This window comes from Taeniopygia guttata, chromosome 1, assembly GCF_048771995.1.
Source record: "Taeniopygia guttata chromosome 1, bTaeGut7.mat, whole genome shotgun sequence".
In the NCBI taxonomy this organism is placed as follows: domain Eukaryota; kingdom Metazoa; phylum Chordata; class Aves; order Passeriformes; family Estrildidae; genus Taeniopygia; species Taeniopygia guttata.
The window spans coordinates 92796945-92821699 of NC_133024.1; the positions used below are offsets into that span (position 1 = coordinate 92796945).

General features: G+C 34.6%; 1 protein-coding gene across 2 annotated transcripts in view; it reads right to left on the reverse strand.

The window, feature by feature from the left end:
- Positions 1–1401: 1401 nt before the first annotated feature.
- The window catches only part of PRKX (protein kinase cAMP-dependent X-linked catalytic subunit), a 55713-nt gene continuing 32359 nt past the window's right edge, over positions 1402–24755 (reverse strand). Inside the window, exons 4-9 of one of the 2 annotated variants that reach the window (XM_002189865.6) lie at positions 20076–20195; positions 14260–14355; positions 10625–10682; positions 8531–8608; positions 5521–5669; positions 1402–5126 (exon numbers count right to left, since the gene is read on the reverse strand). In XM_002189865.6, coding sequence (XP_002189901.1) covers positions 5544–5669; positions 8531–8608; positions 10625–10682; positions 14260–14355; positions 20076–20195 — 478 coding nt within the window. In that variant the 3' untranslated portion in view covers positions 1402–5126; positions 5521–5543. Of the gene's footprint in view, positions 5127–5520; positions 5670–8459; positions 8609–10624; positions 10683–14259; positions 14356–20075; positions 20196–24755 lie in introns of those variants that run through there. The other variant, XM_030280433.4, reaches the window with a different exon arrangement.

The following is a 24755-nucleotide window of genomic DNA, read 5'->3' on the forward strand; positions in this document are numbered from 1 at the left end:
TTGCTAAAATTTTACAGTATTTCTGGTTTCAAGGATAAGTGCAAAGCTTGACATACATTCATATATGGTGATTTCTTGAAGGGTAGAGGGAAAAAGGGCATGAAAGACAGAATAGAGTTGTCTTCTGAGAGCAGCAGAAGAGCCTTTTACTTTCTCTGTGAAAAGCTGCCTGAATTCTGCAGCTGAGATTGAAGCAACTAGCAGGAGTTTGCATGTGGAAGGGCTTGATTTGTGAATTATATAAGAATTCACAGAGTACTGGGCAGGATCCAGATGTAACAATGCCAGCTGCTTTCTACCATTCCTTAGGGTATCATAACTTTACTAGTTAACAGAGGGCCACAGAACAGTGGGCTATTGTCAAATGAGGTTTTAAGAGTGTTTTGTCCTAAAAAGGCCTAACAAAGTGTATGAAGTGAGAGATTTGGGGGTAGTGAACAAAACTTACCTGCCCTGAATGAGTGAAAAAGTGTATTTTAAATGGCTTCTATTGGAAAAGAGAGAGAGTTACATGTGCATTCAAAAAAGATGTAGCACTCAGGACAAATGAACAATAACTCCCACACATGGCTGGGGTATGAACAACACACCAAACAAAATTCTTTCATTCTGCCATTCAAAAAATTCCTGAAAATTCAAAAATTTAACTGAAAAGTTCTTTCAATCCATGTCAAAGACATGACTAAAAGCTTGCCAGGGCTCATTGCAGTGTTCCTTCACTTTCCATTAGCAGTCTTCAATCTTGAAGCACATGACATAGTGGTTTACAAGAGAAAAACATCAAAGCACAGAAATTAGAATGATACCAGGCACAAAAAAAACCCAATTCCATCTTTAACAAGTGAACCCTTAACCAGTCCAAATATCCAGTAGGTTCTATGACTGTGTAATTATCCCCAGATTATGATATCTTGGAGATGAGAAATAAAATATATTTGACCCAAGAGAAGGAATTTAAAGAGCTAAACAAATTTTGTTAGAAACAAACTTTTCAAGTTTTGATGGAAGATGAAATAAAGAATAAGTCAGGTAGACTTTTTAAGATTTTTTTTTTCAATGCTTAAAGACACTGATTGAATTGAGTGTTCTGGACAGTGTTCAGGTCATTAAGTTGTGAAAATGCCAAAGCAATTAGGGTCACATGGTCAAAGTTTAATGAGAAGTTCAAATTAACACTTTTGGTGCGAATACCTGGTGCAGTACCTGAAATGGTTTTGAAAATGCACTTTCTGGTGCTTCTTCCACACCATCTGAAATCTGTTCCAACACTTGTCATTTCTGAAAAGGCTTACAATGTGAAAAGAAGGAACAGTTGTTTTTCTGCTTCTCTTTTCTCCCCTTTACCATTTTCTTGGATGAAGAACCCCAATATCCTTTTAGCATAAATGGAAGCAAACTAAGTTTAAACATTTGAAAAGATATAAAGGTTTATTAAATGAATCCAGATTTGACAGATATTACATTAAATTAAACAGCAATAAAGTTTTACTAGGGTTTATGTACAGATCACAGTGATTTTTCATTGTGCAATGAGGGCTGACTTTGTAACTTGAAGAGTACTTACATGTGAGCTACAACAAGCAACCAGCAACACACAACATTAGCCCAAGTGAACCTCGCAAGTCAGGCAGTCCAAACTGATTATGCAGCACACAAACGCCTGCTACCACTATCGCTATTTACTACACAACAGAGTACTTATAAAGCAGTCAAGGTTTGCCATAGAAAAGTGCAAAACATGGGAAGTCTGTACACAGTACAGTACAAAAAGGAATCATGCTACAGTCTTTGAAAGCTGAAAAATAGTTCTATAGCATAGGAAGCACTGCATCACAACTCTTCTGAATGGCAAGCAGATGGGCTGTGGAACAGCCTTATCTTCATTGCTTTCAAAACTGTAAAATCCCTGTTTATCCATTTAAACATAGTTTAGTACCTATATTTGATCCATAACAATGACTTTCTACAGTGGAAGATCACATTAGTTAAAGCTCAGTAGCACACATACTCATTGATCAAGCTCATTTACAGGAAAATCTACAGCATATTCTTCATTGAAATCATGAAGCATTTATATCATTTGGTTACAAGGCAATTGAGTTTACAATTCATGTTTATCACTTAAAACCTCAGATTGGGCAATTAAAAATATAGATATAAAACTCAAAAATAAAGGTTGTTTTTTTTTTATGTTAAACATTCTTGTTCACAGATGTAGAATATCAAAGACTCCCTTTCAAGACAACAGTCTTTATGCAAAAGTAGACATTAGCAGAAACAATCAAAATAAAACGAACTTCAGAGAACACCCTACTTGAATAGTAACTAAAAAAATCTTCTAGTCTTCTTAAAAGAAAGCCATAAATCCAGAATTCCTAGTGCAGTGTTTACCTGCATGAACACTCAGACAGAACTACATTAGTGGGCCATGAAGTTCCCAGTGAAGACTTAAAGCAGATTCACTTGTGCAAATAAATAAAATAGCCAGGTAATAACACCTCATCAAGTCCAGGACTACAGAAAAAATAACTGATTGCTTGAAATAATGCTTCAAAAATGTTTTGGTTTTACCTATTACTTCAGTATTTTAATTAAAAAAAAATGAAAGCAGTTTTGTACTAGAAAGCATGCTGACGAGGTCAGTAGTTAGGTGTGTATACACATGGCTTGGAAACAAAGTAAAGTCAATGGATTATCATTATTAATAATATGTATTCACTTCCTTAAGTCTCCATCATAATGAATGTCAGTGCATCCACTGCCAGCAACGGATAAGGGTCATAAAAAGAAAATTCATATCTCCTTTTGTTCAAGGGTTCAAAACTTCTAACTGCCACTGTGGCAAATGACTCAATTTCAACTTCATTTCCTCAGATCTGAGGACTTAAACACAGAACAGCTTCGAAATTTGAAGAAAAATCCTACATTTAGCACACTTGCTTGTTGCAGTATGTAAATTTTAAAATAAGAAATTGATGTATGAAGTATTTAGAGTCCATAAAATACCATCCATTCGTGCATTAAGAAAACTCCCCATTTTCTCCCCCTTACACAAAATGTGTTTTATGTGTTTCAGTTTTTCCAATTTATTCAGAATAACTAATTCCACAGATTCAAATATAGTGGGCCAGATTAATCTTTCCAAGAGAATAAGGTCCTTACACTAGGTTAAAACTGTAATTTCCTACGGATTGTCCTATATTTCATTATACATTCCTACACAGTAATTATTGAGTGGCAGCTGGGGCCATCAACTTCCATAACATCAAGACAGCTTTGTGATATTCCAGAATTATCATTTTGAAATATCCTGATTTTGTTACACAATGTGCATTTTTGACAAGAGTTATACAATCTCCTTCAGTAAGACTTGCTTTATGAAGACATAATCTAATATCCTAGAAGTTACAGTTCTCGATAACATTTCTGTACTGTTTAAACAAAAAAAAAAAATTGTGATCACTTTTCCACAAAGAGACTCCAGTAACAGATCTGCCATAACATTATAAATATGACAATTTCAGTATCAATTACTAGAATATAGGCATTCAGGATTTAGTTTAGAAAAGCAAATTTTCGGCCTACATTTCTCATTGCTTTCACATCAAAAATGTGGAGTGTAGTTTTTGGGAAATACTGTCTGTATGATCTAATTAAACAGTATTATGCAGAGCCATAATCACAGTAGTAGAACTCCAGAGAGCTGAGGTGTTCTGAAAAAAAAATTAATGGTCTAAATATGGCAATTTCACTAGAAGTTATCTAAACTGACAACATCTTAAAAAATGTAATTTTTTTTAATTGAAGCACTTCAAAATCAACTCCCTCATATTAACACAAGTATCACAATATGTAACATGAAAAAAACCCTTAAAAAGAGATTCTTCCTAGTATTCAATCTACCTTCATGTTTCTGTGCATTCATATTAGAGATACATACATATGCACATACTGATATTTAGTGCTACTTAAAATGAAACAATATTGCAAACACTTCCCAAACAGTGTGCTCCAGCTGCTAGAAAGATGTTAACATAGAATGAAAAAAGAGTCTCTGTGCATCCAAAGTTTGAACTCTGTGCATATGAAATTGCTGGCAGCAGGGACTAGGACATTTTCAAAAAAGGAGGAACTGAAAAATAAGGCTGTACTATATATTCAGTCTTCCCTCTGATATTCTAAAGTCTACAGCATTCTACAAGAACTATTTCACTAATGAAAAAGGTCTGTTATGGCTCATGATTTACATTTGGAGAAGACAATAAGCTTGTGAGGGAACAATTTCTGTCAGAGCCAGTTAAAGCCCTTTTATCAGGATGGACTGACTTGCATGTTTAGTGAGTTTTCATGTGAGGAATCTCATTTCAGACTGTATAATCACTCAAAATTCTGGTTCTCAAAGAGACATAATTGCAACAGAACTTCATAAATTAGCCATTAAGATACATCTTTAACAAAAATAAAACATGCCCTGGTCTTTCTGCTTTCAAGTACTACGGCTGTAAATGTGAGGCATTGGAAATTTCAGGTACAAATCTTATTTAAAACGTAATTATTTTTGTTTTTTACAAACAATTATAAAATGTATATAAGATGATGAAAAACTCATTTATCCTTTTTTAAGACTTTTATTCCTAAAGAACTTCTGCAAAACATTATTTGAAAAATAAAAATCATAGACTCTGCAAAGTACAAAAATTTACATCTTTGCACAATTCCTGTGCTTTCGTTGTACTGTATCCATTATATACATATATACTAATTTGTGCTTTTAATTACACAACTTTAGTATAAACTTATAAAATTAAGTCTATGAGTTAACAATGCAAAAAGGATCTGGGAATAGCAGGAAACTTAATTCAACCATAAGTTAAAAAAACAATAATCCTAAAAATATCATTTTAGTTAGTCTACTTCAGAGCAGACTATCATTATTACAATTTAATAAACTAAAGTCAAATGTTTACAGCAAAAAATTATTCCTGCCTGCCTCCATATTTTTTGACATTTACTAATACATGTATCTGAATGCAGTATCATTCTTAGCCACGAAGACATTCGTCCTTTCTCTCTGAACTCCATCGTTCTTCAGACTTGCTCTTAGCACTTCAATTTCCTTCCAGTTTCTAAGACAAAAAAAAAGAGAACACAAAACTCAAGGGGAACTATTTGATCTCAGTAACAAGTATCAACCTATCACATTTGTAAGAGAGAATATCCAGGGTACAGAATTAATCTCACAGTCTTATTCCTCTAGAATCTGCATTCTTAGTAGTAAAACCTTAAGTTAAGAACTATCACATTTCCTTATCTGTCAAATCAATCTTTCTTTTTACACATTAGTTTTAGAAATTTAAGGACAGAAGGACTTAAATATTTGTATGCAAATAAACCTTTATGAATGTAGAAAACCAAATCCTGTGAGGCAAGTTATTTTTGTCATTTCAACCCATTATGAATCAGAAAATGTAATTTCTGTATATGGTTTCTTTCAAGGGCACTCTTGGCATTTGGACATACCTTGTCCAGTGTAGTTGTTACACTCAGAAGTTCTTGAAAATTTCTAGATCTTTAGGAGGTACCGGAGGTGTCTTGTTCCAGTCATCTTCAGGATAAGCTTCAAAATTGGAAGTATCCCCATCATTGGATACTTTGGGCACTATGGGAGGCTAGTCAGAAGAAGCACAACAAAAATGTTAGCAGTATCCTCAATGAAATCCTCTCCATCATACTATTCTGTAAAAGATATATTAAACAAATGGAGTACAGATTTACAGTTCACCTTTTCCCTAATAGTGAATGGTATAAGAGAGAGAAGCTTGCAGCAACACATACACATTCCCACTTTTTCTCAATTTTACACTTAAATAATGTGGTTAAAAGACACTTAGATAATTAATACACTTAATATAGATACCTATTTTATTGAGTACTAGCTTCTTTTGAACTAAGAATCTTCATAGTAGCATGGTAAACTGCTACCATATTGAAGGAAAAAAGCCTCCTCTTACTGCTTTCAAAAAGACTGCTTTTAAAGAGGTTGAAATTACTGATTTCTGTCTACCAACTGTGTTTTTTCCTAACCTAGCAATACATTGAAGCAGGTAAAGAAATTGCTTCATCATAACTCAAATGAGGCTATAAGAGTATCTTAATTCAAATAGATTGTTTTTATGAAACTTGAAGGTGCCAAGAGTAGTATCAGTTTCCTGTTTGTTTTCACAGAGGATCCTTTCAATTTCTAGTATTGCCAATCATCTTCACAGTAGCTGCAGTTTTAACCAGTCTGAAATCTAACATTGAGAACGCTCTGTGTTTCTGGCCACAGACTATGAGATAAAGATCCTTTCAAGAACATTTCATTAATTGCAGGTGTTAATGAAGGGCAAACCCCTTTTCCTCTCTCAAGGGACATTAATCTCTCTATCCTCTTCTCAGCAACTGAGAGCTTAACTATTATGCTGAATCCAACAGAACACTTCAGAATGAGAAAACCTTATGGATGAACGTAAGGATGAACTGGCTCAAAGTCATACCACAGACAGAACTATAAAGTATAGCAAAATGTTAGCCTGCATATCTTCGGAAAGATAAAAGTCTGGCTTCCACTAGTTCATGAAATCTTATCTGAGCTTTTGGGCTTTTCAAAATGATGTCATCATCACTAGGTTCTCAATGGGAAAGATGGGTCCCTAACTTCTAACCTAGTACGTCTCTAACCTTCAGCCAAAAGCAGAGTCCTAATTTTGTGTCTAGCAGTCATAGTAATACTTCCCAGATGCTGAGGGAAATGTGCAGAATCTGCTCTGTCCCCGAAAAATATTTTTTCCACTGTGGTCAGTGCCTAGTACCCCTCCTCTCTGTAAGCATTTTGGCAGAAAAAACAGTTTTCTGAAGTGACATACAGAAAGAAAAACCCAAAGACAGAAAGGATGATTAATGAAATTCTTTTCTCCCTTTCAGCTATTGCTATTGTTTATATGATATTGATATTTAAGACCTTATTAGGACTATGAATCAATACATAATTTATATAATAGACAAATTCACACTTTTTACAGGGGAAATGGAGCATTGTGGGCATTATTTCATATTTTCAATCTCTTGAAAATAGTAGGAAATAGTGAAAACAAATTCTGAAGAATATAGCTGCCTCTACAAATAAACAAGTAAAATTCTGATCCACTTAATATCCCTACTCAAGTTTAATTAAGCACCATCTCATCTTCCAAGAGCTTAATGTAACCATAACAAAGATTAAGAAATAAGTTTTGTATTCATAATAATCCAAATGCTACAGTGACTCTTCTTTGATTAAGTTTTTAAATAAAAATGCCACACAAATAATGTTTGGACCTGAAACATTTGATTGTACATCTAATAATCATTTTTAATACTATGTTTTTTATTGCTTTGGTTGTCATAAACTTCAGAGTTAATATATTATTAAACAGATTATCATCCAGTTTGTGTTCTTTGCAGATGTCATTAAACAGAAAATACAGTAAATAAATAAATACCTAGAAAAATGTGACTTCATTACAATGCATTTACATAAAATATCAACTGATTGCAGTAAGGACTTAAAATAAAACAAACCCACACATTTAAAACACAGTAAACTTATTTTTCTTAAAGAGAGAAGTCACCTACAGCTTTGCATTAGATACTGTTTACAAGAATACATCAAGAACATTTTAATAGTCTCTTTTTATTTTGCAAGAACTCAAGGTATCTACCTGGAATTAAAGTGCAAGAAACTAATGCAAAGAAAAGAAAAACAAATGTTGAATTGGTACTTGATTGACTGCATGTGGTAACCCAACCTTGGCTACAGAAAACCACTGCTGTAAGGAACTGTACAAGTTAGAACTCTGAGGAAGGAAAGAAAGCAGTTTTACTACTAAAGGACTTAAAAAGCATTTTATAGTGTTGATAGCTTTTGCAAACATCTGCCATCATACAATACTAGAATTCAGTGCTATAAAAAAAAGTATGCTGCAATTACATTAATAAATCCTTCTCCTTCACCTTCCCTATTCCTCCTACTCCCATGTGCTTTACATTTTATTAAAACATTTACCTGAATTGAACTTGGCACAAAAATTTAAAGCCTAGAGTAAAATACTTCCATATACATAAGGACAAGGAAAAAAATAAATGAAAAAAAAAAAAACTTAAACCTACAAATTAGCAATCACCTCCATGTCCCCAAATAAAAAAACACAAGTAATCACTTACAAAACCCTAAACCTGAAAACTAACTTTTGTATTAACTAATCATCTCCAGCAAACTAAAGCAGAGATTTCTTTTTAGACAGTTCGTATATAGACAAAAATGCAAACATTCATACAATTAACTCCATATTGCAAAAGGCAAATATGCATTTAATTACTAAGTGTGCATACAGACATGTGGTTATACACACACAAACACACAGATGCAACATCCAACAAACCTTCAACAGATCAGCTTAAATGAACAATGATTTCTCCTTGTGATGTCCTATACAGTATTTGCAGAATGTACCTTTAGTCTCCTTTGAGGTACAGCATCCCAGTCTATAGACCTGAACCATCGATGTCTCTTCACATCATCTGCTCCATTCTTTAAGGAAAGAAATCAAAGTAACTATTTTTTAAGGTACACATATGCCGAACCATGTATTTCCTTACAAGGACTGTGATATCAGGTCTATCCTGTTTTCTTTTTCTCAGGTGATAATCATTAAAAGATTCTAAAGGATAAATTCACAGTGTTAATTCCCTAGTAGGTCCTGAGTTCCAGCAATAAAACCCAAGTAATTTTGATTTGGGATTTCTTGGTGCTTTTTTTAGCATTCTTCTGACACAACAGAGATCAAGAATAGGCTTTGAAGTACCCCAAAACCATTATAGTCCTGTTTACTTTTGTTTTCAACAACATTTTAGAGAATGCCTTTTATTCAGATATACTTTCTATTTCTTGCACTATAAAAAAAAACAACTGAGGGTTGGTGGTGTTTTAAATAATGTCTGGGAAACAGTTTTTTTAAAATATTACAGATATTTAATGCTGACAGCAAGAGGTTCTCAGTACTGTTACAAAAGTAAATATATTAAAACATTTGTTTTGATTTTAGATACACAGCTAAAGATATATTTGACTTGTAATGTTTATTCTCTCCGAGGTGCCTGTTCATGATTAAGCTTGTTTCAAGCACAGACTTGTTCTCCAGGCATTAAGTACTGGGGAAAACCAGCTGGTTCTCTATCTCAGGTCTGATCAAAGCACAGCACTCAAGACTATTAACACATACAGCTCCACAAAACCAGCCAGTATCACACATCTAGTTTTGTTCAGATTTATGTGGAGTGGAACTACCCATGCTCATATTCAATGAGGCATCAAGGAGAAGAGTATCACGTAGTTCCCTCCAAAGCAGATCTGACTGAATGTTTCACCAGAAAATGTTTTGTGGGATTTACATCTTATTAGAACAATTATTACAATGGAAAAGGATCAGACACAAGACTGACCTAGTGCTCCCACCCCAAAATCTGCTCTTAATTAGAACTATTTTTGATTAAAGAATTTTAGTCAATTGTAGAAAAGTCCCAAAACAAACTTAAGCAAGCACAGACTAAAAACATCCCCCAAAACAACACAAAACCTAGCCAAACACATCTACTAAAGCCCATGTTTGAACAAGTCAAGATTTGCTTTTGTTCTTGTTTTCCTTCAAAACTGTCCAAAGATATAAAAGTTTTCACTGGTAAATAAGTTTAAAAATTTTCAGCTTAAGAAATCCTCCTGAAAAAGACTATAAAGGATTCTGAAGGATAAGAAAAACATTATTTCCTGTTTTTTCTTACCGTCTAACTTTGTGCCATAAAAAAGCTCCAAAAGAAAACACTGGACAGCTGGTTAAAATATTTATATTTATATTAATATGTTAAGAAACCCCTGGATGATTGTGCACCTATTACCATCTTCACCTATGGTTACCAGTCAGTGTGCTTTGGGCCAAAAAACAAACCTCTAATATCCCTTGCCCAGAGAAACAAAAATTTTAGATGTCTTTAAAGAGAAAGATTATACAAGCTAATTTCAGTATCAATTGTCTTCATAAATCTGTTTGGATTAGGATAAATAATTCTTCCTGGTGAAAGAGTATTTGACTGTGTTTAATCAGCCCCACCAAGACAATGACCAGGTATCACAGTACTACAACAATCCTTATACTTTTAAAATAATTTTTAAACTTCAAGTTTGATTAGAAAACCTTCTGAGATTAACACTCCCACAAAAAAAGAACCAAATGAGCTGGCACCCTGCACTACAGGACTTAATACCATGTTTCTGGTCTAATCAAGGTTTTCACATTAATGAACACGGTGGTGGTGAGGGAGAGGAAAACCATCCTCAAGAGTAGCATTAATCCATATAGGGGAATGATTTCCAAAACCACAGAAATACACAAGTAAAACTTTGCATTTACGATTGCATAACCTAAATAATGTATGGGGAAATGTATCTGTTTCATGCTTATAAAGACAAAAATTCTATGAAGAGCTGCTCTGTATCTTTCCTACAGAATACCTTCAACCTTGTGCTGTGTTACACCAAAGATTTTACACTGACCTTCATATTTCCTAGTCGTCTTGTTCTGTCAACCACAAGCAGCTTCTTAATAAGGTCTCTGAAGTAGAGAAAACATGTTCTCTGTTAAACAGAAATAATTTATATTTGACTGTCAAGTGTTGCAGAATATAGACATGCTTCCCTTTGACCATTCCGTTCCTCATATTTCAGGACATTTAAGAGTAAGCAATAAAGAAAAATCTAACAATTCTTGCAGATTCCTTTTAAACTCTTCCAAGAAACAAAGGAAAAAAAATTCTGTCTCTTCTCCCCGATAGTATTTGGCACTATTTTGTTCTTTGTATTTTTGCATTTTGCTGGGCATTCCAAGTCTCAAAATGGATCTCCAATTTGTTTGTCAGAACTCAACGCTAATATATATTAAAAAAGCAGATAAAGCTGCACCCTCATCTTTATGCTAAATATCCAGGAAAACCATGGAACAGCTAGTCATCTGCTTAAAAGTAGTAACATCTATAATTTAATGAAAAGAAAAAGCCTCACTGAGATACTGGTTCACTGAACAGTTATAATAAAGCTAAACCAACATTTTAAAAGATTAGAAGTTTAGAGACATAAAACTCTTCCATTTCAATAGTGAAGTACTTCAAACATTAAGCCCCAAACAATGACGACATAAACCAAAAGTATCATAATTTATGGAATTAGCTTGATTATTTATGAGTTGAAAGAAAAATATGGCTTCATATTTCTACATGCAGTTACATTTTATCTCAAAGATTACTTTGATATTTGATTTTAGGAAACTGGCATTCTGGACTAATTGCACAAAGTAGCAATGACAAGAAAGAACAAAAGTTTAACCATCCTTATTTCTATAATCTCATGTATTCTTGAGAGATGACATACAGTGTGAAATGATGGAGATTAAAGAGAAAGTATAGCTAGTTAAAATTTTTAACAATATCGAAGGTTAAAAAAGGTCAGCTTTTTTATTTACAGAAAAGAACACAAACATAACAATGACACACCTGCCTCTCTCCATCCCAATAGCATTGTGTCACCTATGCTTGAAATCACAAAAGTGTGTGCAGAAAGAACATACGAAATGAATGTGCTAGACTGTTTAAAAAGCTATTGCTTTTGGCAGGAATACAATTCTAAAATTCAAATGAAAAAAAAAAATTACCAGATATATGAATAAAAAAGTCCATGTAGAAAGTAATTTTTAAAACTCTCAAGATTATTCCAGACAATCCATATTTCAATTAGATTAAATCAAGTGACCAACTCCTTTAACAGTCACCTTTGCAGAAATATCCCTTTCTACTTTACAAAGATGATCATTCCTCATGGAAGAGGCTATAATGATGACTATAAGCACACTTAGAAGCAGGACTGAAAAGAAATCCAGAAACCCAAAAGAGATTCACAGTTTATGGCCAAAGACACTTTTCTATTCCTATAAAACCAGAAAATATTTTATGGATCATTCTTGGCTTGCTTCAAAGATTCATCATAAAATAGGTAAGGGATGAGCTTACTTGCTGATACAGTGTTGTTACTTAAGATACTTGTTGCACTGGACCAGTGAAATATCCATTGAATTGAAACAAATAATAGATAGTTCAGTAGTTCTTTATTACATTGGCTCTAAAAAATAATTTTAAAATGATGTTACAATTAATTCAATAGATATGCTGGTGTATGGTTTTGGAAATCAAATTCTACATGAAGGTCTCTGCAGACCAATAATCAGTAAAATGCCATAACAGTGAAATTTTGTTTGGAAGTCTCCAAAAGTGGCATTGCAAAGAAAAGTTTAAAAAGGCAGTAAGAGAGAGTGACATTCATGCAGCAGAAGTGGTACAAATTCAGAAAGTACTGAGTAGAGGAGGGTGATGGGGGTCAGTGAGTGAAAAATGTCAATGTCCATAAGCTCAGGTAGCACATACCCCTAGGGACAGAAGCACTCTCAAGAGTTCAGAAAGAGAAAGAGTTTTGCTGCCTCAGAACAGAGAGTTAAAACACTGTATAGCACTAATACTTCAGACACAGTTTGGATCTGACAGGATCCAAGACAGTCTCCTTTCTGGCTGAAATACTGACTTACTGGAAGAAGAGAGAGAAAACAGATGGGTTAGAAGGTAAGAAGCAGACTGCCTTCATTGGACAAAATAATCTTGGCACTCTTTTTAAGCTAATGATGCAGAGATGTTCAAGGACTACCCAGTTCTGCATCTCGTGGTTTAAAAGAAGGAAGAGGGGCTGATATCCAAGAAATTGTGCTCACTGCATAAAGCAAGTGAAGTCACAGAAGTAGCACAGCCAGCAGGACAGAACAGTGATTGTTCCCCTCTACTTGTGGTGAGACCACACCTAGTGTTCCCAGTTCTGGGCCACTCACTTCAGGAAAGACACTGAGATGATGGAGTGTGTCCAGGGAAGGTCAATGGAGCTGGTGAAGGATCTGGAGGGTGAATTCTACAAGGAGTGGCTGAGGGAGCTGGGATTGTTTAGCCTGGATAAAAGGAGGCTCAGGGGTGACCTGATTAGTCTCTGTAACTGCTTTCACTATATTGAACACATTGTTGGTGATGATAACCTAATTTGTGGTGTTCCACCTTCTGATCACAATATTATAGTTCAGTGCACAGAATACTACAAGAGATAATCAGTTTTCTTTCCAAGACCAATTGGATTAGGAAGACCAGACAATGAGACTACACTAAACTGGAAACTGTGTAGAGCTACTAAGAGAAAATTGCTACAAAGACAAAAATATGAGACACTAGTCAGCCTAAGGGGAAGCAGACATGCTTCATTCATTGCTGCTGATGATTCAGTGGAGGCTTAAAAAAAACAAACCCAAAAAAACTCTCAAATAATTAATTTTGCTTGTATCTGTTTACCCAGTAGTGACAATAAGCAAGTGCTTCTCTGAAGTCACCATCAAAACATCATGAGTGATTAACATAGGAATAACTTCCTGTCTTCACTCCCTTACTCATTCACTCAATTCTCACTTAGGAAAAACTTCACGTTTATAATTGCATTTCCTCGGTTTCAATGTTTACTAAAAATTATTTCAGTTATGAAATTTTTAAATACAGAAAAAAACTTATTTCATCTGCAATACACCTTTAACAGTTGCTAAATATTGAGAATTAAACCCACATTACATGTATATGTAATACTTCATATAGAATGAGCCCCTGCTATCATAAATTTAAGTTGATTTTACACTAGAACTTCTAAAGTTCGCTCAAGTAATTATGCTGAGAGTGATTTAAGTGGTATGTATCTACAGACAAACAGTTTAGTCTCCTATTCCTGCTCTCCTAATTTTTACTCAGATTATCTGTTTATATTTCTCCTCTTGACCTTCTTATAGTACATGCCAATGGGGTTTGCACAAGGTGGAAATGCATTTAATAACTCAATACACAGAAAAGAGAGACATATTATCTTACAATTGTATCACCACCTTGAAGTCTACCAAATATATAAGTTTATTCGGACTGACAAAGTGTAAATGCAATATAAAGTATTTTCCAACATGATATTTCAGAAAATCAGAACCTGAAATCAGGTCTTCTGAAAAGATTTTTTCAGAAACAGTGATCAGGAGGTATTTAGAATAGGAAAGACAGAGTTGGAAGTCATAGACTTACTTTACATATAAATCCAAATGCCTCGGGAAATCTATTTTGCCAGCAAGAATCTTCTGATAAATACCAAATGGATTGTCATCAAAAAATGGAGGAAACCTATTTTAATACAGAAAATTTTCAGATGTTAAAAAAAGAAGTTCTAAAAATCTTATAAGCAGTATTATGTTATAGCAATTCCCCTCAGAAATAATTGATTTCATTGTTCTTTTTGGTAGTACACTACCAATGAAATACTATCTTGAAGAATAATTTAAGGCTGCCATTGAACAGAAAATATTTTTGTCTGCAACACATTGAATGCAAAATTAAAATGTAAATGTTACAAAAGAAGAGAAAAACATACAATTGCAACATAATTGCAGTAAAAGCAATTTATGAAAAAAAATGTCAGTGTTAAAAGTAAAAAATGCCTTTCTTTTATCTCTAAAACCCAGGGATATACTCTCCAAAAGAGCATTACCATTTCTGATCTTGTCCTGTAACTGCCAGCACACCCTTATTTACCAGTTTCTATCTAAAGTGTTGAAGGACCTTCAAGTGAATACATATTATCCAGGTCAGTTATTTGTTGTGCATCTTGAATTCAAGTATATGTTTTGCTAGATAAGGTTTTTGAAACAGTCATACTGCTCACAACTCTCCAAGTGCACTAGCCTTTCTGTGTGGGACAGATAAAGTTTTCATTTTATAATCTTCGCCATGATGAACAGTAAATAACATGCAACTAAAATTCTACATTTATGTCTTCTACGAAGTTCTTCATAAAGTTATGAGCTAACAGTTATGAGCTAACAGTTAGGTGTATGTAGCTGTACTTGTACAGCTACAGCAAGAATTGAAAGCTTTCTGCTGTGCTTCCTTTACTAGTACAGTACATGCCGGATTGCTGCAAGAGGTGCCTCAGTACACCAGTTCAGGCAGCTGAGCCCAAACACCAACAGAGTTCTGAGTGTCAGCCACGCTCTTAAAAGTTACCATAGGAAACCTTCTAAGGCAATGTAGTAACTCCTTCAGTAATTTCAGTCCTGCTTTGCCCTCTGTAACATGACCAAAACAACCCTCTTACTACGCTTCTGCCTCAAAATCCCCACAGAAATAAAAAACCTGCTGAGTGCTGATCATATTGGTAACATCCAGCCACTATTACAGTTTAAATAAAATATTTTCACATCTCCCTAACATTTAATAATTATTTTCTCAGAGAACTTGCATACACACACAAATACAGTGCTTGTGGCTTCGGAAATCACTGACAGCACAAAAACAAGGATGAAAACATTTCTTCACTTCAGGCTCTTTTTTAAAATTTTGTGACAACAGACCAGCTTATTCTTCAACAAGTACTATACGTTATTTCCATTATTGTTTTCAGAAGTATTAACTTCTTCATTATTCAGCTGATGATCAAGTGGATTAGCATTCTCTTTGAAATACTGTAAATTTCAGCCATGGTAATAATCAAGTAAAGGCATCTGCAGGCTTATGATAAAAAAAAAAAAACATAAGAATTCAAAGCACTGAAAAGCATAACTTAACTATCTGGTTAGGGTAAGACTAAAGGACATCTTTTGCTGGTGTTCAGAAAGTCAGAGTACTTTATGAAAAACTACTTCCAAGCTAACTGGAAAGTGGAAGAATCTCAGGAATAACACTTGTGCTATTAAAAATTCCTGCTCTGACACTAAAGAACAAGGAAAACATGATTGCTATTTAACCATGCACAAGTTTTTCCCACACAAGACCATCATATAAAGTTTCTTATTTAGTCAAGCAACATAAATGTCCTTCACATTCTCCACAGCAAGTTGACAAACCCAATTTTCTATTTATTACCTATTAGAATCTATAAACACATAAAGCAATTAAACTATTTTAAACTATGTATTACAAAGCTATCAGCTGCAGTAATACATTACTGAAGTGTGAAATCAAGAAGAATAGAAGTACATATGATTTTTTCATATTTACATTGCATTGTTTTAATTGCTCTTTGCTTTCGCACTTTGAAAATTCAAAATTAATTTGTCTAGAGCTCTTGTGAAAAATTTAAATCACAGTTGGCTATATAGTAATTTTATGGCAATTGAGATGCATTTGAACTCTATGTAAAATGACAACAGCTTTAAAAGATTTTAAAAGAGTTTTCTCATGGACAAACCAAGCAACTTGATTTTGACACTTTTTGAAAATGTCAATTTTCAACACAGCACAGATTTTAGACAGAACAACACAAGTATTGTGTGAGAAGCTACCTAATAAATCACCAAAAATCCCCTTGAGTTTCAGACTTTCTTCACACCACAACACAAATACAAACAGCTGCCTTTTCACCAACTGAAAAGAAGCTACAAAAAATATCATCCCTATAAGCGGGAGAACAGCTGCAAACCATTCCTTTTGCTAACTGAAGTATAACAATAGCATGGACATAAGTTTCCAAGACAGTCTGAAGAACAGAAGTTGTAAAACCTCAAGGGAAAACACACAGGTCTGAGAATATGAAACTGCAGACAGGAACCATTAACTTACCTAAAATGCTAGACTAGCACATCATATATGACAACCAAAGCAAAAATAAAAACCACAAATCCCATATTAATACACAAAATTCATATTAGCTGAATATCTGATAACAGTACAATTACAACCTAACTTATCTAATGTTAAATAACAAGTATATTTTTCTTTGCATTAAATTGTAACAGAACTCAATTACTCAAAATAAATAGGTTTTTCTATATTGACAGTTTGTTTAGCTTGTTTACATTAACTCAATGAACGTCGTGTTATTCATCTGTTAAGTTTTCTTCTCACCCTTGCTTCTCCCTGCTCCTTGCCCTTTCTGTACCTTCCTATGTTAAACCTAAACAGGACCTTGCCTTAAACCTAGTTTGTGCAGAAGAATAATTTAATGGGCCTCCGGAGATTAAGTTAGGGAAATAAGACACTGTAGAACAGGAAGGTGTGGGTTTGTTTGTTTGTTTTTAGAGAGGCCATTTCCTTATACACACACACCTACCAATTCTTTTCAATTGCTTTTCGGCTTCAGAGATACTTAACTTCAGGAAATAACTATCAAATGTCTTACATTAATTTACTTGCAGACAATAACTTAAAAGTCTTGAAGTCAGGTTTTGTTCACCTTCAAAAAATTTAAAACTTTGTAACTCTTCTTTGAATTTTGATAGATAAAGTTAACTAGGACTGTCTCTGTAATAAAAGCCTTGACAGTAAATATCTAGTCAGATCTTGAGTTGGTGAGGAAAAGTGCTTCAAAACACTATTGCCAAGAACAGCAAAAAGCTGATAAAATGCTAAAAACATACATTCATTGTGACAACCTTCCCATCTAAGGGAAACACATACAAACCACAATTCCCACCCAAAACAAGCCTCAAAATGCAAACATCCCAAACAAACAAGCTTGTATGGAGTCCCTTTTCCAGCTTTGGAAAATTACTGAATGCTGCTTTGTTTAATTTTTTAGTGTTGGAGTCCCTATCCAAAGCAGTATTCCATCATTATGAAAAGCATGCCTATACAAGTACTATAGTAAAAAAAAAACTTAGAAAATCACACAGCAGACAGCTGCTCTGTCAATCAGCCTATATAAAACTGCACTTGATTTTCAGGACAGTGTAAGCTATCTCTATTGGTTAAAAGCCTCTAAAAGCTGAAGTGTTAATATTAAGCCACCACCCGCTCATCCCCCCAACTCTGAAATCCGGGTCTTATCCCTTGAGCCAGACAGTATCATGACGCAGAAGATCCTACACAGAAACAACAGCAGCTGCTCCCTTTTTTTACAAACAGTATATACCAGTCATATTTCAGTAGAATATACAGAAGTCATACTTCAGCACCCTGCAGTCTTGAGGTCTCAATGACCCCAAATATCTTGCTTGACTGCCCCCTGTACTCAGGATGTTAACTTGCAAACCATGTTTCTATTAGTGGTCTAGTGGAGAGAATCCTACCAACAACTCTGTAAGGCATGCAAATAAAAAAGGTCCAATATCTACTTACACTGAGACCACACAGACCTAACAGAGAGTGGTCCCACTAAAATCCACAGCAAGAAGCTAAATCACAGCTGGGTGACTGCAGCACCTGCGCTCATATTACAGACCAGACACTTATCTACAGTCTTCCTGCTGTCTAGGACTAAGATTAGTGGCAACAAGCTTGCTGGGAATCTCTTTTTTCCGAGAAATTTTCAGACTCTCTCTGAGAAGAGAGAGTTTTAACCAACTTGGGCTGCTCACCTTACAAGAAGCAATGGAAAAAAGGTGAAGCCTGGTCTCTGTAAAGATCAGCCTACATTAATAACAACTTCATATTAGACCAGTCAGCCAAGCCTGCTTGGGTCAGCCAGCAACTATTTTTATTGCTTTTCTGTCTACAAATTGTGATGAGATTCAAAGTCAATGTATATGCGAAGCTTCAGGACACTCAGAAAGCAAGCAGTGGGTAGCAATGCTGTGCTGGGTAAAGCTGGGCTGCTATTATGTGAACTTCACAGCAGTACATGCAGCAGATTAGAGCTCTGAAGTGACCACCCATCCATCAGGGGAGCTATTGCTCAGGCAAACTTACAAGCTTGTCCAAACACTGGAAGAGTCACCAAAGTCACTTTGAAATTAGAGTACTGCACAGAGAAAAGGATGAATAAATCCAAGCAAGGACACTTTGTTCTGATCAATCTACAAGGCTGCAGATTTATAAGGAAAGGCCACAGAGGACACCTGATGCACCTGGGTACCAAGAAGCCTTAGAATGCACTGAGCCAGGTACCAGGCAGAAGGTATGGAACTATGAAGAAGGCAGAACTATGAAATCAAACTGATGAAAGAAGCTGTTTATTTCTTCAGAAGCTATGAAAGCCTTGTTTTCATCTGCATTTGTCCTACAGCACTCACCACAGCAAAGCCAATTGCTTTCAAAAATCCAAATCTTTTTTTCAAGTACCCTCAAACAACACAGCTAAGACAAAAAAAAGTAAAAGGAAAACCACGCAGATGCCTTGTTTAGCACACAAGCATCATTTCACATTCTCCCTCAGTTATTTATTTTACTGAATAAAATATTTATTTTTTGAAATCAGAGCAAATTGAGACAATTACTTTTATCTAACTAATACTAACAAGTCATGAACAGTTAAGTATATTAATGCCAGAAACTGTTTGAATTACAGTTTGAATTACAAACTTCTGAGAACACTGCTTTATCAAAAAAATTCCACAACAGCAAAAGCAGCATTTGAACAAACTGATTTTAAACTGACCTATGAAGCTTTTTGCTATTCTTCCTCTGGTTTAAAGAAAAACAGTGCTCAGTTGTAATACAAACTGTATTAATAAAAGTCTTCCTACTTGCCACTCTGCATTTTTACAGACTAAAGACCGCACTTTAACTACGATTTCCCTATACTGGAAATTAATTACAGAAGTAGTCCTCTTCTTTACCCTTTAAATGTAAAGGGCCTTGTGCATAAAACTCTAAACTTCAGCAAAACCTGAATTTCCAAAATACATAAGGAAAAGAGATGTTAAAAAAGTCTTAAGTTCAAAAAAAACCTACAAAAACCCAACCAATAAATAAAATCAACAAACTCAGAACCCGAAAACATTCTCATAACAACAGTGATATATGTTGTTTATTGTAAAGCTTCCCAATTCCTTTCTTCAAAGGCAGAAATTAAACTGGCATATCAATAATAAATTTAGCCCAAATTCACTAATCCAAATACTGTAAACAGAACTAGCAAACCATTCTGTATTATATAATATGGCTGTGATATAGTAATTATCACTTACCCTGACAACATCTCAAATATAAGAATTCCTAGGGCCCACCAATCCACAGCTCTTCCATGGCCTTTACTTTGTATAACTTCAGGTGCAAGGTACTCAGGAGTGCCACAGAGTGTCCATGTTCTGGTTGCAGAAGGAAAAAGAAAACACAAAACAAACAACAAAAGCAGATCAAAGTGGAATTTAAATAACAGTAATAGGAAAAACCACACACATAAGAACTACCCAACACATACCTATGTATTTACTGTACAAAGAAACAGAAATAAGAAAGGCCTCTACAAGATCTAAACAGACTGCTTTGATGATGTTCTCCAATTCTCCTGGAACACAGATATATGCAAATTAAGAAACTTCCTGTCTCAGAAAATACCTGAGCAGAGTTTCCCAGTTGGTCCTGTGGTACTCTACCCATTAGACTATACTTTGTTTTGAATTATTAACAGTGTTTTTCATGGACTACTTCTGATAGGCCCAGCAAAAGACAACCTTAATGGCCTTCTCCAGAAAAACAAAGTTTCATTTAGAAAAAAGAAAAGGGAAGGAGGGAGTCCTTAAAGCAGTAGTAATTTAAATCAGTAAATAATAGCATATACGTGAATATTTGTTTTACAATATAAGTTTTTAAAATAGTATTGAAATCTAACCTGTCATCACTTCTACAATACTCATTAAAATGGAAACATTTATATTTTTAGTTCTTTAAAATGGAAACATTTATATTTTTAGTTATTTAAAATATTTACAACGCGTAGTTAAGCAAGTGTGGGATAAGTAGGCAATGTTTTTTGTGATATATTTTTAAGTAATTTTTAGTCATAGGTTTCTATGGTAAGGTCAGAATAAAACTGTTATAGTGCTAACTAATTGAAGCTCAAGTTCTATAAACACATGAAACAAACTGAAGCTAAGCAGTTATGTCTACAAAGACCAATTACATTTGAAAATAAGAATATTCTGAAATAATTCCTTCCAAAAATGTGAACTTGTCATTGCAAAAAAGTGCCCATGTAGAACTTGCCTGGCTTCACTCCCTTGACTTAGGTTTAAACATACACCTGATAAAAAAAGGTGCTTTCATTTTGAATACACTACCCTTCCCTGGCAAGTCAGAAGATGAAAATTTGAAAATGTGCTCACCTATCCAAGATAAATTGAAATTCCAGCACAGAAAAAGAAAACTGTAGCACATTATAAAAGCAGTTCTAGTAAAATATGACGAAATAGAATCACAAATGGTCACCGCACAATTTCTAACTTGCACCAAAAAAACCCAAGTGTTTGTGAGAGGAAGAATTTACTCCAATCAAACTGGTAACACACTCCTGAACAAATACATTAAGATGAACATTGCAATCACCTTTAGAAGTAATACTAATTCAACTTCCTTTTTTTTGAGAAGGCAGGGAAGACGATTGTTCCACCATACTCTGTGCTGACATGGCCTCACCTTGAGCCCTGTGTGCAGTTTTGGGCACCACAATGTAAAAAAGACATTAAGCTACTAGAGAATGTCCCAAAGAGGGCAATGAAGATGGTGAGGGGTCTGGGGGAGAAGCCTTATGAGGAGGGGATGAGGGCACTTGGTCTGTTCAGATTGGAGGAGACTGAGGGGAGACCTCATTGTGGTCTTCAACATCCTCACAAGGGGAAGGAGAGGGGCAGGCACTGATCTATTCACTCCTGTGATCAGTGAGAGGACTCAAAGAAATATCATGAAGCTGAGTCAGGGGATATTTAGGTTGGATATGAGGAAAAGGTACTTCACCCAGAGGGTGGCTGATCACTGAACAGGCTCTCCAGGGAAGTGATCACAGCACCAAGCCCAAGAGAATTCAAGAAGCGCTTGGAAAATGCTCTCAGCCACGTGATGTGACTCCTGGGGATGTCCTGGGTCAGGACAAGAGTTGGATTTGATGATTCTGATGGGTCCCTTCCAACTTGGAATATTCTATAACTTTTTGAAATATTTTAAATGGAGCTTCTGGGATTAAAAAAAAAAAAAAAACAACTAAAAAAAAAATTAAACCTTAGCCTTGATTAATAAAAACAGCAAAGATAAAGGAAAGGGAGCTGTACAGTCAGTTAAGGATTTAAATTAGGAATTACAACTTTAATTTCTTTAAGCTTCAGTTTACTATGGCAAAAGCCAAATTACTCCAGCTAAACTCTCAGAATTGTCAGACACACTTCGCATCCAATGTACTTGAAGGCTCTTGAAACTACATTCCTAAGTGTAAAGAATATATCTTTAATTTTTATCATGAATTTATCTAAAAAATATAAACTTTAGTTTTCCAAATCAAGCATACTGAATTTTTACACAGTGCTGCTTAACACTACTGCCACCTAGCAGCTACCTAGATCAGGACTATGGAATTAATAACAGCAAAAATCTGTCAACTTTTAAAATGAACTACTTCTTCCTCTCCCAAACTTAAAAAGCTATATCCATTGTGTGACTTAATCATACTGATTTAGGCAGCTATGCAAATGAAGCAGCTGACAGTTTTACTGTGTTTTTATTCAAGCAGGAGGAAAACTGAATTAAGGCCAATGTAAGTTGAAGTCTCCTAGCTGCACTAGGAGATAAAATTTATTACCACTGCATTAACTACTTCCTTAATTTTAATCAAGAAATGTATGTTTACTAACTACACAAAAATTTGGAAGAAGATAGTGTTCTATTCTAAGATATGCATTTGTGCCATAAGGTTTGTGGAAGAGGTTCCATAAGAGGAAACTCGTATTTCTTCTTTGTTGGTCATGAAACAGACTATTTAGTATTTTGGAAAACACATCAAGTAAATGCTACAAAAATATAATATTTTAAATTATTTTTTATCATTACTGTTTTATGGCTACTGCATATTTATCTGAAATTCCAGGTAACTTTTTTGAAGATAAATTACAATGCAAAAATATAAGAATAGACTGTTCCCTTCAAACTGTTACAAAATATTCTCTCTTCTGAATTTAAAAGCTGAAATACAAGAAAGTGCTAATTGATAAGGTTGAATTTGTAATTTTAAAACATGAAATACAGAATCTACTCTGGTTACAAAGGTAAGCTACAAAATAATTTTGGGAAACTATTGAAGAGTACTGTGTGAAGAAGTGAAGCCTCAATGTTTAATGTGTTTCAGCATTCTACACCATTCAGCATCCATCTCTGTGTACCTGACAAGCTTTCTGCATATAAACCAGATTAACAGCATTTGTTTTGGTATTCTGGCAGTTTCTCCGTAACTATATTTAACAAAGATTGCTTTGTATCCAGCTGACAAAAATTTGTTCTGCAAGATGTTCTTTCTTGCTTCTTCAGTGACAAAGGGTACACTTTGCAAACTAGACTTACTGTGTCTTACATAGTTTTTCTCTTGCCAATCCACTGTGCAGAAAAGTCATGAGGCACATCCAGCTTATGCAACACTGCAGAATTATCCCCAATATGTTTAAGATTATTCACTTCTCAAGTTTCTAGAAATTCACAGGTAATTTTAGGAATGTAAACTGAGTAAACTCAAATTAATGGTGTCTAACATTCTGGGGGAAAAAAAAGATCACTCAAGTCTTAATTTCACCTAAAACGTTTATAACTTTCTGAGTGAAATCTGTCCATAAAAAAACCCACACAATTAGTTCTGTTCTTCTCTGAAAGAACATGGGAATTAAATGCCAACCCCCCAAAAAAAACCCAATACCCAGACAAAATTACCCAACCAAAAATCACACAAAAAAAGGAAATCGGAACAGAAAAAAAAAAATTCAATAAAAATACTATATCCAGTGATATATGTGTTTCAGAAAGAGAAAGGTCTACAAATGTAACAGCTGTAAAGTTCAAAGGAAATACTTTTTACAGCCTTCAGGTAACAGTAATTTATAAAAACCCCCTCCCCAACTTTCTTCTTGACATTGCCCTTTTTTAGAAGTAGTGGCACATCTATTTTATATGAATGTACTTACAAGAAAATGAAAAGGTTATTAAGTCTTCAGTTAAGCAACATCAAGGTGGAAAAGAGAAGAAATAAACAGCAGCTGAGGCAAAGACACACTGTTTTGGAGAAAAATTTACAATTTTTAAACCCTGTATGAGTGAAATTTTTTTAACACTATGAGTGAAAAGGGAGGAACAAGGATAAACAGAAGGACATACCAACAAGGAACAGAAGGAGCAAAGAAAATCTCTTTCCTCTGTATCTAAAAAGAAAATATTAAGAGTCTAGCCCTTCAGAAACTGTACTAACAAGAAGGTACAGGTGCAGGTTGCTTCCCACAGTGGGAACATGAGCTATGAGCCAGACACTGTTTCTGAAGAGCAGCTTAATGGAAGAGGGACAAGGTGCATATTTCATCCCTTCACACATGGCAGTGGAAAGAAAAGAAAATGTCTATAGAAAAATCTTAATTAGGAAGCTATGGAATCATTCATGTGAAGTATTATGTATCTGGAATGTGGAATTGTATCCAAAGTCTTTTGCAGACCATGTTTTCATCTACATATTGTGTCTTCTTCCTAGGAATGTCTCTGCTGATCCTGAGATAAGGTTACCTCACAATGTTTGAAGAACCAAAATACTTCATGTCTTCTTTTTGCCATTTGTGTATGCTGTATATATACTCAACACCTATAGACTCACTGCTACTGGAGTGCACTAGTGGATAAAGGGCTGATAACTG